This window comes from Micropterus salmoides, unplaced genomic scaffold (genome assembly GCF_014851395.1).
Source record: "Micropterus salmoides isolate LMB-PRFRI ecotype aquatic unplaced genomic scaffold, ASM1485139v1 Ms_hic_scaffold_5, whole genome shotgun sequence".
In the NCBI taxonomy this organism is placed as follows: domain Eukaryota; kingdom Metazoa; phylum Chordata; class Actinopteri; order Centrarchiformes; family Centrarchidae; genus Micropterus; species Micropterus salmoides.
The window spans coordinates 37790717-37803370 of record NW_024044237.1 but is presented as its reverse complement, the minus strand read 5'-3'; the positions used below and the strand labels follow the sequence as shown (position 1 = coordinate 37803370).

At 45.4% G+C, this 12654-nt stretch overlaps 1 protein-coding gene across 1 annotated transcript; it reads left to right on the top strand.

Moving 5' to 3' along the window:
* Positions 1-2546: 2546 nt before the first annotated feature.
* LOC119888957 (mitotic spindle positioning) lies at positions 2547-12413 on the top strand. Its single transcript, XM_038699769.1, has 6 exons — positions 2547-2682; positions 5898-7998; positions 10277-10393; positions 10456-10544; positions 11270-11308; positions 11931-12413. The coding sequence occupies exons 2-6, from the start codon at positions 6024-6026 to the stop codon at positions 12018-12020; spliced, it is 2310 nt and encodes a 769-aa protein (XP_038555697.1). The 5' UTR covers positions 2547-2682; positions 5898-6023; the 3' UTR covers positions 12021-12413.
* The last annotated feature ends 241 nt before the right edge of the window (positions 12414-12654 follow it).

Sequence of the window (12654 nt, the reverse complement as noted above, 5' to 3'; positions counted from 1 at the left end):
TTATTTTTTCCCCCGCTGCTGCATCATTCGGTCCAGGCACATCCACGAGAATAATAGTAATTTGACCAAACTCTCGCGGGAGGTAGAATGGTTGAAAGGATACAGTCAATATTTCACACCTGCTCCCGAACGATTGCTCCCAAGCCCAACGATTGTCAACAAATAAACACGACCCCCCTCCGATTGATTTGGGTGAACTACACTAATTTCTGTCTGCTCTTATGGTAGTGTACCCGGCCAGAGTTGGAGTGTCATGATAGTTTTTAAGCCATGATTCTGTCAAACACAGCAGGTTGCTTTGTCTGAATTCACAGTCATGTTCTGCTCTTAACGCCAGTTCATCAAGTTTGTTGCTTACCGACCGATCATCGGTCAGAGTGATGACTGGCAATGGGAATCTATTGCCGCGTCTCTCCAAAGTCAGTGCCTCACACCTCCCCTTGAGCCTCGCTTTTTCTTTGCTTTCTTCTTCCCTGCTGGCCATTCAGCAGGCCGTCGGATTTCCATGCAATCGACAGGAGAGTTGGTGGAGCTACACTCATTGCTTATATGGAGAGCAGGTGCTCATGGGTGTAAATGAGGTAGTCTTGACGGCCTGATAAACAATCCCCAGTTCCAAATGCTGATAGGCAAAGTAGTATCCATAGTAAAGCGATTTTCATGACGAAAAATGCTATTTTGGCAGATAAAAAACGTTTTAAAAAACAGACAAACGGTGAGCACAGGGTCGACAGCACGCCGCGCCCCCGGAAAGAAGTCTTTTGTCAGCAATATCAAAAATAATCATTATTACTCTATCAGAATACGCTGCCCCTGATATCTTAAATAAAGATGGCTTAATACAGTATTTCAACATGCTCCCCATCTCTGTACAGTGCACATGGAGTGAGCAGTGGGGTGATATAAAATGATTCTGCAGTGGGAGCTTTATTTGATGGGGGATATTAGTCAGAATACGCTGCCCCTGAAATGATGTTAGAATATAATCAAAGAACAGAAGTTGTCATAATACTGGGAGCGTTGGAAAAGGAAACGCATAAGGTAGCATTTTTTGAGAGCGCAGAGCAACTCAATAGTCTGCTATGGATTTGCGCTACGGTAGCATTTTTTGATAAGGCAGCACAGATCGTCAGAACACCGGCAATGAGGATGGACAACATCTGAAGGATACCAGAGTCAGATGGCTGGAGTTCAGAAACAAAGACCGTCGACAGAGCAGTGGGGCTGGAAGCTGGCAACAGCTGCTGCAGCTCAGGAAGAACCAGGGATGCCAGCTGCAGTTCAGTGACAGGAGAATCTGGGTGTTATTGTATCAGTGTGGGAGATACCAGAGGGAATAGTGGCTCTGTGACAGAAGCAGGTGGATGCTGCTGTGTAGCAGAGTCAGGTAAGGTTCTGTCACATACTAAACATGAAGTTCAGTCTCTGCATTTAACCCGTACCCAGGTCGTCAATGGCACTGACTGGAGAACCTAACATCATGTTAGGGGGAAACAAGAGCACAAGGAGGAAACTCACTCAGACATAGGTTTAGCAAACTGCAAACTCCACACAGGAAGGAATGAGACTAACGGGGTTCGAACCTGGGACCCTCTTGCTGTGCCGCCAGGGTGTTGCAGCACAAAGTCAGTTGCAGCTCTGGAGTAAAAAAGGCTGTTGTAGTTCTGTGGCTGCATGTCGACAGGCACAGGAGGCGGCAGCAGCTTATCAAAGTCCGACTGCTGCTGCATTACAGGGGCCAGAAGTAACCGCAGGTCTGGGAAAACTAGTACCCCTACACAGGAAACAGGATTCAGCACGCCAAGGACAACAAAACAAGTGGCTTTCTGGTTATGCAGTAACACAGTGGTACTTCGATTAGTAACAGTAATATTATTACTGTTGAGGAAATTTACAATAGTTGTTTATATTATTTAATATTACATAATACAACGTTTTACTGCTCAACACTATATATATAGTTGTATGTAAAGTAGTGTGTCTGCCTCGACCGGTTGGTGTCAGAGAAGGTGTGTGTGTGGGGGGGGGGGGGCTCAGAGATCGAGAGAACCTGGTTCCACAGGAGATGATGTATCTTTATACTGACAGCACACAAGGGCTTCTGATTATAGACAAGAATATGATTATCAATATAATTTAATAGAATATTTCCATGGACAGGTTGAATTAAACAGAAACCAGAACTGTAAATGCAGAGTCACATAAAATGAAGAAACATGTCGAGCAACAGAACATTTAACAAACAAACATCACTGTGTAAGTTACTGTTAGTGAAGAGGGCCGATCCAGAACCAGGACCCTGACCAGGACCCAGGTTGCTGCTTGTACCGGTTAACTGATATGTTACATGTATTTATATTATGACTGGTGCAGCTTCTCTGTGTGTAGTTTAGCAGTTTCAGGCTTTTATCTCCCAGAATGCTCGAGTGATTGAACAAGGACGTTTCCTCTGCGTCATATTTCAGTTTAGTTCAAAGGTCAGAAAGAGCTTCAGTTTACGAGGCTGGGGAGTTATGTCCTCTCAAGTACACAAGTACTGTGTGTGTGAGTGCGTGGTGGGCGGGGCCTGTGTGTGGTGGGCAGGGTCTCTGATTGGACGATAGAAGCTGAACTTTGTCACATCAGTCAGTTATTATTCAGTCTGAAGGGTTTCTGCTGCTGATGACAGGAAACTGATCTCAGGTAAGAGAAACATAACAAATAGTATCTTAACTAATCGTCTTAATAATAAAAACTCTAATATCATCTCTGAAAAACAACAACATGAAGAAAGAATGTTTGACTGCAGCTTCAGAAACTCGTCTCTTCTGTCATAAATTATTGATCTAATTTCACTGAGGAGGAGTTTGGTAAAGTTGTGTATCGATCAGACAGACTCAGCAGCAGTTTGTTCTGATGGTGGCGCTTCAGTCATTAACATGTTCAGATGTCCGTCTGAGGACGTGTGTTGGACAGACAGAAAGACAGACCTCTGACCTTCTCTCTCTCTGTCAGTCTGATAAACAGCCAGAGTTTGTGGTTATCAGCTGACAGCAGCATTCAGACTGAAGGCGGGGCTTATCACTGACACACAGACACACTGAGCTATGATGCTAACACAAAGCTAACTGAACAGACGGCTTGTCTGGAGTCATTTGAAGCATCTTCAGTCTCAGAATCTATAAACCTGCAGAAGATGAGCATCCGGAGCTCTTTGTGATGATGTTTTATGTTTCAAATTAAAAAGAATGTAAAACTAAACTAAGCCCCTCGCCCCCCTCTTCCTCCTCACAGCTATGACCAATCCTGTGGTCATAAAAAGTCAACTATGACTCCCAGGGTGCATTTCTCTAACAATCACAGAGCTTTAAATTCTGTCATGCAGCAGCTGGAAGCTAAAAGATGAAAAGTTTAGAAGGTGAATTTACTTGTAAATTCTGGTGCAGTCTTCAGTGACTTCAGTAACCATGGCAACGTGTTGAGAATTCACTACCACACACACCTCTTTTCCATAGCAACGGCAGCTAGGGCTCATGGGTATTGTAGTATTTAGAGAGAATTGTTCAGAACAGTAACCCGCTGGCTGGTTTCTGTGTTTTCAGGAGTTCCATTAAAAAAACATTTAAAAGAAGCTGAACCAGAAAACATGTGACCTTTGACCTCTGACTGAAGGAGGAAGTAGTTTGGTTTGTATTTTAACCTTTGGCCGCGTTCTTTGTTGTTTTATGAGCTGATGAATCTGAACACACTGCTGATTATTACACGTTGGAGATGTTTCTGATTAATCTCTGGTTTCATCTCAGTGAATCGTTTAATAATACAGATTAGAAATACATAGATATTTAAATTCAGATCTGATGAGATGTCTCATAGACGCAAGTCTATAAAAACAGTAAGAAATAAATCAGAAATAAAAGACAACCAGACTTTATCTTCTACATATAATTATTAGCCTTTATGTCGCTGCATTGTTGTGGATCTAATTTACACTATGATGCCAAATGTTTTAGGACACCCCTCTGAATCATTGAGATCAGGTCTTCCTGTCACCTCCATGGCCACAGGTGGCTAAAACCAAGCACCTCGGCTGCAGACTGCTTCTACAAACAGCTGTGAAAGAACGGGTCGCTCTCAGGAGCTCAGTGAGTTCAGGCGTGGTCCTGTGGTAGGCTGCCACCTGTGCAATAAGTCCATTTGTGAAATTTTCTCATTGCTAAATATTCCACAGTCAGCGGTTAGTGGTGTTATAACAAAGTGGCGATTGGGAACAACAGAAACTCAGCCACGAAGTGGTAGGCCTCATAAAATCACAGAGCAGGGTCAGCACATGCTGAGGCGCACAGTGCGCAGAAGTTGCAGAAGAACAGCTACAGACCTCCAAACGCCGTGTGGCCTTCGGATTAGCTCAGGAACACTGCGTAGAGAGCTGCATGGAAGGGTTTCCATGGCCGAGCAGCTGCATCCAAGCCTGACATCAGCAAGTGCAATGCTAAGCGTCGGATGCAGCGGTGTAAAGCACGCCGCCACTGGACATAAGAGAAGTGGAGACATGTTCACTGGAGTGACCAATCACGCTTCTCTGTCTGGCAATCTGATAGATGAGTCTGGGTTTGGTGGTTGCCAAGAGAACGGTACTCGCCTGACTGCATTGTGCCAAGTGTAAAGTTTGGTGGGGTGTGGGGCTGTTTTTCAGGGCTTGGCACTTCAGTTCCATTAAAAGGAACTGTTCATGCTTCAGCAGACCAAGACGTTTAGGACAGTTTCATGCACCCAGCTTTGTGGAAACAGTTTGGGGACGGCCCCTTCCTGTTCCAACATGACTGCGCACCAGTGCACAAAGCTGGTCCATGAAGACCTGGATGAGCCAGTTTGGTGTGGAGAACATAATTGGCCTGCACAGAGTCCTGACCCCAACCCGATAGAACACCTTTGGATGAATTAGAGCAGAGACTGTGAGCCAGGCCTTCTGGTCCAACATCTGTGCCTGACCTCACAAATGCGCTTCTAGAAGAATGGTCAAAAATTCCTATGAACACACTCCTGAACCTTGTGGACAGCCTTCCCAGAAGAGTTAAGCTGTTATAGCTGCAAAGGGCGGGCCAACTTCATATTTAACCAGACAGGGTGCATGTAAAGGCAGGTGACCCCAAACCCTTGGCAATATAATGAATATTTACTTTGTGGATATGAAATTTTGTTTTATTTATTTATTTGTATACACAAAGACATTTACAGTCAACACAAACACACTTTTACCTGCATTCACTGAGATAAACATGAAGTTAATAAGAGTCTGTGCAGGAGAGAAGCTCCAGAGCAGCTGAAACTGATTTACATTAAATAAAAATAAAAAAGACGACGACAAAATAAAGTCGTTTGTTGATGTTAAAATATGAAGAAAGCAGAAAAGATGAGCAGATTTGTTAGTTAGTTAAACAGTTTGTTGAAATAATGATGGATTAGACTTTAATACAGAACAAGAAGGAAAGATGAATTTATTATTATTAGTTTACTATTTTCTAGTAATAACATCAGCACGGTGCTTCGTGTTTTTCATCAGTTAATAAATACCAGATCGTAGTGAACTGTCTCAGTTTCCTGCTGATTAATATTTAATTGTATTAATTAATTGTATAATAAACTTGACCTCTGATTCACATCAGATTGGATTTTTCTAATATTAACTTAATCACTTTAATCACTGGAGGTTGCTTCAGACGTATTTTCATCCGTTAATAGGAGACTCACCTGTCTGTCTGATCCTCGTGTAAAGGCCAGACTCACCTGTGTGATAACACAGGGGTTGCCGTGTTAACGTGTCCTTAATATTTTTACCTCATCTAGAGATGACTCCTGTGCTGCGGAACAGAGGGCCTGTTGTTGCCATAGTAAGAGATCTGTCTTTTCTGTTGTTTCAGAGACTCTCAGCAGGCGACCGGCAGGACGTTCTAACTTGTCAGAGTTTCCAAACATCAAGCTCCATTCAGCATCTTCCTCCCTCAGAACCTCCACCCCCCGCCGGCTCCATAGCACCCCCAGCAGCCATGGACAGCACCCCGAGAAGGTGGGTACTGAAGCCTCTTTCCCCCGTGCTGCAACCGTCAGATCTGCGCACCATCGCTGGCCCCACCCGGGGCGATTTCCCTGACCTGGAAGAGCCGGTCTTCTCCTCAAACATCATCTCCGTTGGTGGTACTCTATCCTCAGTCGTCGTCTCCTCACAGCAGGGTGACGGGGCCACAGATGTGGTGGTTCAGGCTCGGCAGGTTGCAGTGTCACAGGATGTAGGGAACACCAGTGATGAGTGGCATCCCAGTACCTCAAGCAACCCCAGCAGTCCAAGCAGCAGCTTGGGCTCTCACTGCGGTTTCTACTCCTTCGTGGAGGATCCGATGAGTCCTGAGGCTGAGATGAATGAAGCATGGATGGTCTCACCACAGCGACAGACTCAGCTGGCGACCCTGAAGGAGGAGAAAGGATTCAAACTACAGACCTACACCAGCAGCAGGAAGCCGGAGAGTCTGTTCTCAGAGAACAATGGAGACTTGCAGTACAAAGTGGATCTGAACAATGGTATTGAAGTGGTCCAGGAGGAAGAGGAGAAGCAGCTTCGGAAGGAGATCATTCACAGCCAAGCACCAAAGAAAAGCCAAACATTCAAAGATCAGCTGAGTGCACTTGAGGATCTAGATCTGAGCAGATCTGCAAACAAATTGCTAGAAGGTTTCAGTGTAAGTTACAACCCTGTCAGCTCCAGACCAGAACCTCACCAACCTACTGAGCTCAGTACCATAGACAAGGAGCAGATCAACTTCAACACTGCCCGGGAACAGTTCCTGAAGATGGAACAGGACCGGCTGACTGCACTCCTCAATCCTCCGAGGTCCTCAAAAACACATCTGAACAAGTCTCTGCAGCCAGATTCTGATGTGTCCTCATCAAAGCTGGTGGAGACAAACCACAGTGTAGAGGTAAGCAACGATAAAACGCTTTTTAAACCACCAGAAAATGAGAGCTACCCAGAGAGAAAGTTGATGGTGTGCAGGACTGAGGAGAGTCTCAGCCGACAGAGCAGTGTGTTTGAGGACCTGGACACTTGCCTGGATGAGCTGTCGGTGGAGGTGGGTGGTGGTTACACCAGCGAGCAAGGCATGTTCAATGACAACGCTCAGCCAGAGAACAGGATTAGCAAGTCCATAAGCAACTATGAAACCCCGGTTGAAAGGGAGATCCGGTTAGTTCAGGAACGTGAGGAGAACCTACGACGCTCTCGGGGGCTGTATAGTGATTACAGTGACAGCAGAGCAGAAATGGTCGAGATCAAAACCAAACGTTTACAATCTCCACTCACGGCTGTCAAAGCCAAAGAGAAGAACCGAGTGAGCTTCATCATCCAGCGTGAGATCCAGAAGGAGAAGGAGAAGAAGGAGGAACATCAGCAGCACGGAGAGACCCTGGGACGATACCAAGATCCTCCACAGGAGCTTGAGGACGTAGAGAGGAAGTTTGACCAAAGAGACAAGGACAAGAGGACAGAAGAAAGACCTCAGTCTGAGTCTCGAGATGCCAAAGTCTCACCAGCACCTTGCTGCCCTCATCGTCATCCCAAAGAAACCGAGTTGTACATCAGCCAAATGAGTTCAGCTCGTTCTTCCTTCTCTGTAAGGGTATCAAAGGGCCAAGAAGCAAGAGGTTCTCACCAATATCGAAAAACTTATTCATCCTCCGGTTCCTCCTCCTCTCCCTTCTCCCCAACACACAGTGACACGACCTTGACCAAGCCTCAGTCCTGGAGGGAAAACCTGGAATCTACCGGCCTGCAGGCCAAAGGACAAGGAGCTCCAGATTTCATCGAGAAGGAGATTGAGGAGGACTTGAGACGGGAGCAGGAGCTCAGGGAGCTCAGGGAGCGGAGGGAGGCCAGGAATGAAATTGATCGACAGCTCTTTTCTCCAGCTACTCTGGTGGAACAGGCAACCAAGATGACCATCAGTCAGTTCTACCCACCTGTAAAAACAGGTATGTAGTCATTATCAAGGCTGGATTGAAGTTGTGCTTACAGGGACTGGGTTGCACCACCTCTTCATAAATCCATCAACAGGTTAGAACGTCCTTCTTAAATTTTTAGCAAGTACTAGCTTGTTTCAAACTAGTAATTTACTAAATCCCATTGCAGAGAGCGGGAAATGCCAAAGCTGGGCTAAGTGGCGGTATTTTCTTGTTATGTTTCATTATTCGCATCATTTGAGGGTTTTTATGTGAAACGTTTTCAATTTTCATCAATATTAGACAACATTTTGATCTAGAGTCGGGTCAGATATGTCATCTATTCCTCTTTTACTAATGTCAAAATTTTGACTGCAGGCACAACAGGCAGAAGGTGTGTGCATGCAATTTTAAAATTAAGTCAGGTGGTTCATCGACAAAAAACACTATTTCAGAGTCCGGCAGCTTCAGAATCCATCAGCTTCACAGTCCAGCAGCTTCACTCTAGCAGCTTCAGAGTCCAGCAGCTTCAAAGTCCAGCAGCTTCAGGGTCTAGCAGCTTCAGAGTCCGGCAGCTTTAGAGTCTAGCACCTTCAGAGTCTAGAAGCTTCAAAGTCTAGCAGCTTCACAGTCCAGCAGCTTCACTCTAGCAGCTTCAGAGTCCAGCAGCTTCAAAGTCCAGCAGCTTCACTCTAGCAGCTTTAGAGTCCAGCAGCTTCAAAGTCAGCAGCTTCAGGGTCTAGCAGCTTCAGAGTCCGGCAGCTTTAGAGTCTAGCACCTTCAGAGTCTAGAAGCTTCAAAGTCTAGCAGCTTCAGAATCTAGCAGCTTCACAGTCCAGCAGCTTCACACTAGCAGCTTCAGAGTCCAGCAGCTTCAAAGTCCAGCAGCTTCACTCTAGCAGCTTTAGAGTCCGGCAGCTTCAAAGTCAGCAGCTTCAGGGTCTAGCAGCTTCAGAGTCCGGCAGCTTTAGAGTCTAGCACCTTCAGAGTCTAGAAGCTTCAAAGTCTAGCAGCTTCAGAATCTAGCAGCTTCACAGTCCAGCAGCTTCACTCTAGCAGCTTTAGAGTCCGGCAGCTTCAAAGTCAGCAGCTTCAGGGTCTAGCAGCTTCAGAGTCCGGCAGCTTCACACTAGCAGCTTCAGAGTCATGCAGCTTCAAAGTCCAGCAGCTTCACTCTAGCAGCTTTAGAGTCCGGCAGCTTCAAAGTCAGCAGCTTCAGGGTCTAGCAGCTTCAGAGTCCGGCAGCTTCACACTAGCAGCTTCAGAGTCCAGCAGCTTCAAAGTCCAGCAGCTTCACTCTAGCAGCTTTAGAGTCCAGCAGCTTCAAAGTCAGCAGCTTCAGGGTCTAGCAGCTTCAGAGTCCGGCAGCTTCACACTAGCAGCTTCAGAGTCCAGCAGCTTCAGAGTCCAGCAGCTTCACTCTAGCAGTCCAGCAGCTTCAAAGTCAGCAGCTTCAGGGTCTAGCAGCTTCAGAGTCCGGCAGCTTTAGAGTCTAGCACCTTCAGAGTCTAGCAGCGTCAGAGTCCAGCAGCTTCAGAGTCTAGCAGCTTCACAGTCCAGCAGCATCACTCTCGCAGCTTCAGAGTCTAGCAGCTTCAAAGTCAGCAGCTTCAGAGTCTAGCAGCTTCAAAGTCAGCAGCTTCAGAGTCCAGCAGCTTCAAAGTCAGCAGCTTCAGGGTCTAGCAGCTTCAGAGTCCGGCAGCTTTAGAGTCTAGCACCTTCAGAGTCTAGCAGCTTCACAGTCCAGCAGCTTCAGAACCCAGCAGCTTCACAGTCCAGCAGCTCACTCTAGCAGCTTCAGAGTCCAACAGATTCAGAGTCTAGCAGCTTCAAAGTCCAGCAGCATCACTCTCGCAGCTTCAGAGTCCAGCAGCTTCAGAGTCTAGCAGCTTCAAAGTCAGCAGCTTCAGAGTCTAGCAGCTTCAGAGTCCTGTAGCTTCAGAGTCCAGCAGCTTCAGAATCCAGCAGCTTCAGAGTCCAGCAGCTTCAGAGTCCAGCAGCTTTAGAGTCTAGCAGCTTCAGAGTCCAGCAGCTTAAGAGTCAGCAGCTTCAGAGTCTAGCAGCTTCAGAGTCCAGCAGCTTCAGAGTCTAGCAGCTTCAAAGTCAGCAGCTTCAGAGTCCTGCAGCTTCAGAGTCTAGCAGCTTCAGAGTCTAGCAGCTTCAGAGTCCAGCAGCTTCAGAGTTGAGCTTCAGCTGGTCCAGCTGCAGTTTGTATAAATCCGTATCCGCAGAAATAGCAGAGGTCAACGCTTCAGGTCAGCTGACATCACAGCATGTCACATATCTCTCCTATATCTATTATCTTTTTCAGATAAACCTGTCAGTGTGTCCAGTCCATCTCCCCGTTCCTCCGCTCGTCTGCCCTCCATCTCCTTCATCACCGCTCAGCCCTGGACCTCCTCACCTCCTCCCCCCCCTCCTCCTCTCGCCCTTCCTCCTCCTCCCCCCTCCCCTCCTGTTACTCCTACTCCTCCCCCACAGTGGTCTGGCCGGTCCGCCCTCCTCTTAGAGGTCTGACAGAGACTCTGCTGCAGGACTTTGAGGAGAGACAGATCCAGCTGAGGCTGGAGGAGAGTTCAGTGAGTCATCAGTACATCCTGGCTCTTATTTTGGAGGTTTAGTGCTTCATCCTGTCAGAATAAACATTTTACTTTTTTTTTTTTGACGGTAAAATCCATCTCATGATCCTTATTCAGTCTTAGACATTTTTAGAAAAAAATGGTTCCTGTTTACTGAAGTCTGACCGCTTTAGGTCCAAACTCTGAGCATGAACTGAAACACAAGAAGAGAATCAGAAATACTTTATTGATCCTATTGGTCCTGATTTCTTAAAACTAAACTAACACAATTAATAGGATTATTATTATTGGTGTGTCTCCATCATCACTGGATGTCTTCATTTTCCATTTGTGGCCTCTTGGTTCATGTTTACAGTTTGATTTGACCTTTGAATGAGACCTTCAATAACGTTTGTCTCCAGCTGCAGCTAAATGTCTACCCAGGAACATGAATCATAAAATAGAAAAACATTTCCTCTTTAATATATAGCATGGGTGCAGACAGTAAATAAAAACATCTGTTCATTACCACAGATGACTTTAATTTAAAGTATTATACCCTGCAAAGGTTCTTCACCGGTTCAGATATCTGAGGTAAACTAGACTTTATTCCAACTGACAGGAATAATATTGGAAATGACCCAAAGAAGAGCTGGGTTGGGAAATGGAAACAATTATAAGAAACACAGGATTTGATCAGTAGCTCGGTTTGACTTCAGTTTCTCTTCTGGTGTTTCTCATTTCAGTACGCAGGAATCCAGCCGGTGGACGACGTGAATAACGAGGTGCAGCCTGACTTTAACTTTTCTGCCTGTTAACCAGCAAGTTATTGTCTTGTCTCATTGCTTCTTTGTCTCTCTGTCTCTTTGTCTTGTCTCATTGCCCTTTTGTCTCTCTTTGTCTTGTCTCATTGTCTCTCTGTCTTGTCTCATTGCCTCTTTGTCTCTGTGTCTCTTTGACTTGTCTCATTGTCTCTTTGTCTTGTCTCATTGCCCCTTTGTCTGTCTGTCTCTTTGTCGCTTTGTTTCATTGTCTCTCTGTCTTGTCTCATTGCCTCTTCGTCGTATTGTCTCTGTCTTGTCGCTTTGTCTCATTGTCTTCTCTTATTGTCTCTTTGTCTTTTCCCATTGTCCTTGTCTTGTCTCTTTGTCTTATTGTCTTATTGTCTCATTGTCTCTTTGTCTTATTGTCTTTTATCTCATTGTTTCATTGTCTCTCTGTCTTGTATCGTTTTCTTATCGTCTTATTATTTATTGTCTCTTTGTTACTTTTTCTCATTGTCTTATTATGTTATTGTCTCTTTGTCTTATTCTCTCTTTGACTCTTTGTCTCTTTGTCTCTTTGCTCTTTGTCTCTTTATCTTATTGTCTCTTTGACTCTTTATCTCATTGTCTCATCTGTATTCAGGTTGTTGAGTCAACTCGAGTTATTCGACATAAAAGCCAGCGTGCTCTCCGCTGGGAGGCTGGAGTGTTTGCGAACCAGGAGGACCAGTGAGACCAGAAGGACCAGATCCAGGACCAGGACCTGCAGGTGGGGAGGAGGCGGTAGAACTAGTTCAGATGGAGCGTCTCTTCACTAACAGGATTTTTTCAGATTTTTTTCTTCAGCTGAGACTAAAATGGTTTTAAACGCTCCAAAGATAAGGCTTCTCCCGATTGGTCCTCTAGACAAAAGCCCCTCTCCTTGTCCAATCAGCTGCCAGCTGCTGAGTAGAGCCTCTGACAGAGACAATGTGCCTGATTCATATAGAAAAGAAATAAATTGAGTGAAGAAGAGTGATGAAGGTTTCGTTTTCATTGAATCACCTGACGTTTCTGATTATTTTCATGATTTAAAACTGATGCTTCAAACAATAGCACAAAGAATAAAACTTCTTATTCAACCTGTCCAACTGTCTGTTGTATCAGAAGAAACGGGGATGTAGCCTACACCACCTGGACCTGAATGTACCAAATACTACAAACTCAAGTTCACACTGAAAACCAGGTCAGTGGTTCAGACGTGAAAGTTAACATCTGCTCAATAAAAGAGAAAAGTGTTAGTACGAAGAAAAGTACTTTAAACAAATTGTTTTAAATGATTCGCAGTTTAAATAAAAGTTGTGAGGAGATTCACATTGTTCCTCTGA

Excerpts from the sequence above, each read along its gene's own strand:
- LOC119888957 (XM_038699769.1), top strand. The coding sequence starts at position 6,024 with ATGGACAGCACCCCGAGAAGGTGGGTACTGAAGCCTCTTTCCCCCGTG. Across the intron at positions 10,394-10,455 it reads TCCCCCCCCTCCTCCTCTCG|CGGTCCGCCCTCCTCTTAGA; the intron begins CCCTTCCTCCTC and ends CAGTGGTCTGGC. Across the intron at positions 10,545-11,269 it reads TGAGGCTGGAGGAGAGTTCA|TACGCAGGAATCCAGCCGGT; the intron begins GTGAGTCATCAG and ends TTCTCATTTCAG.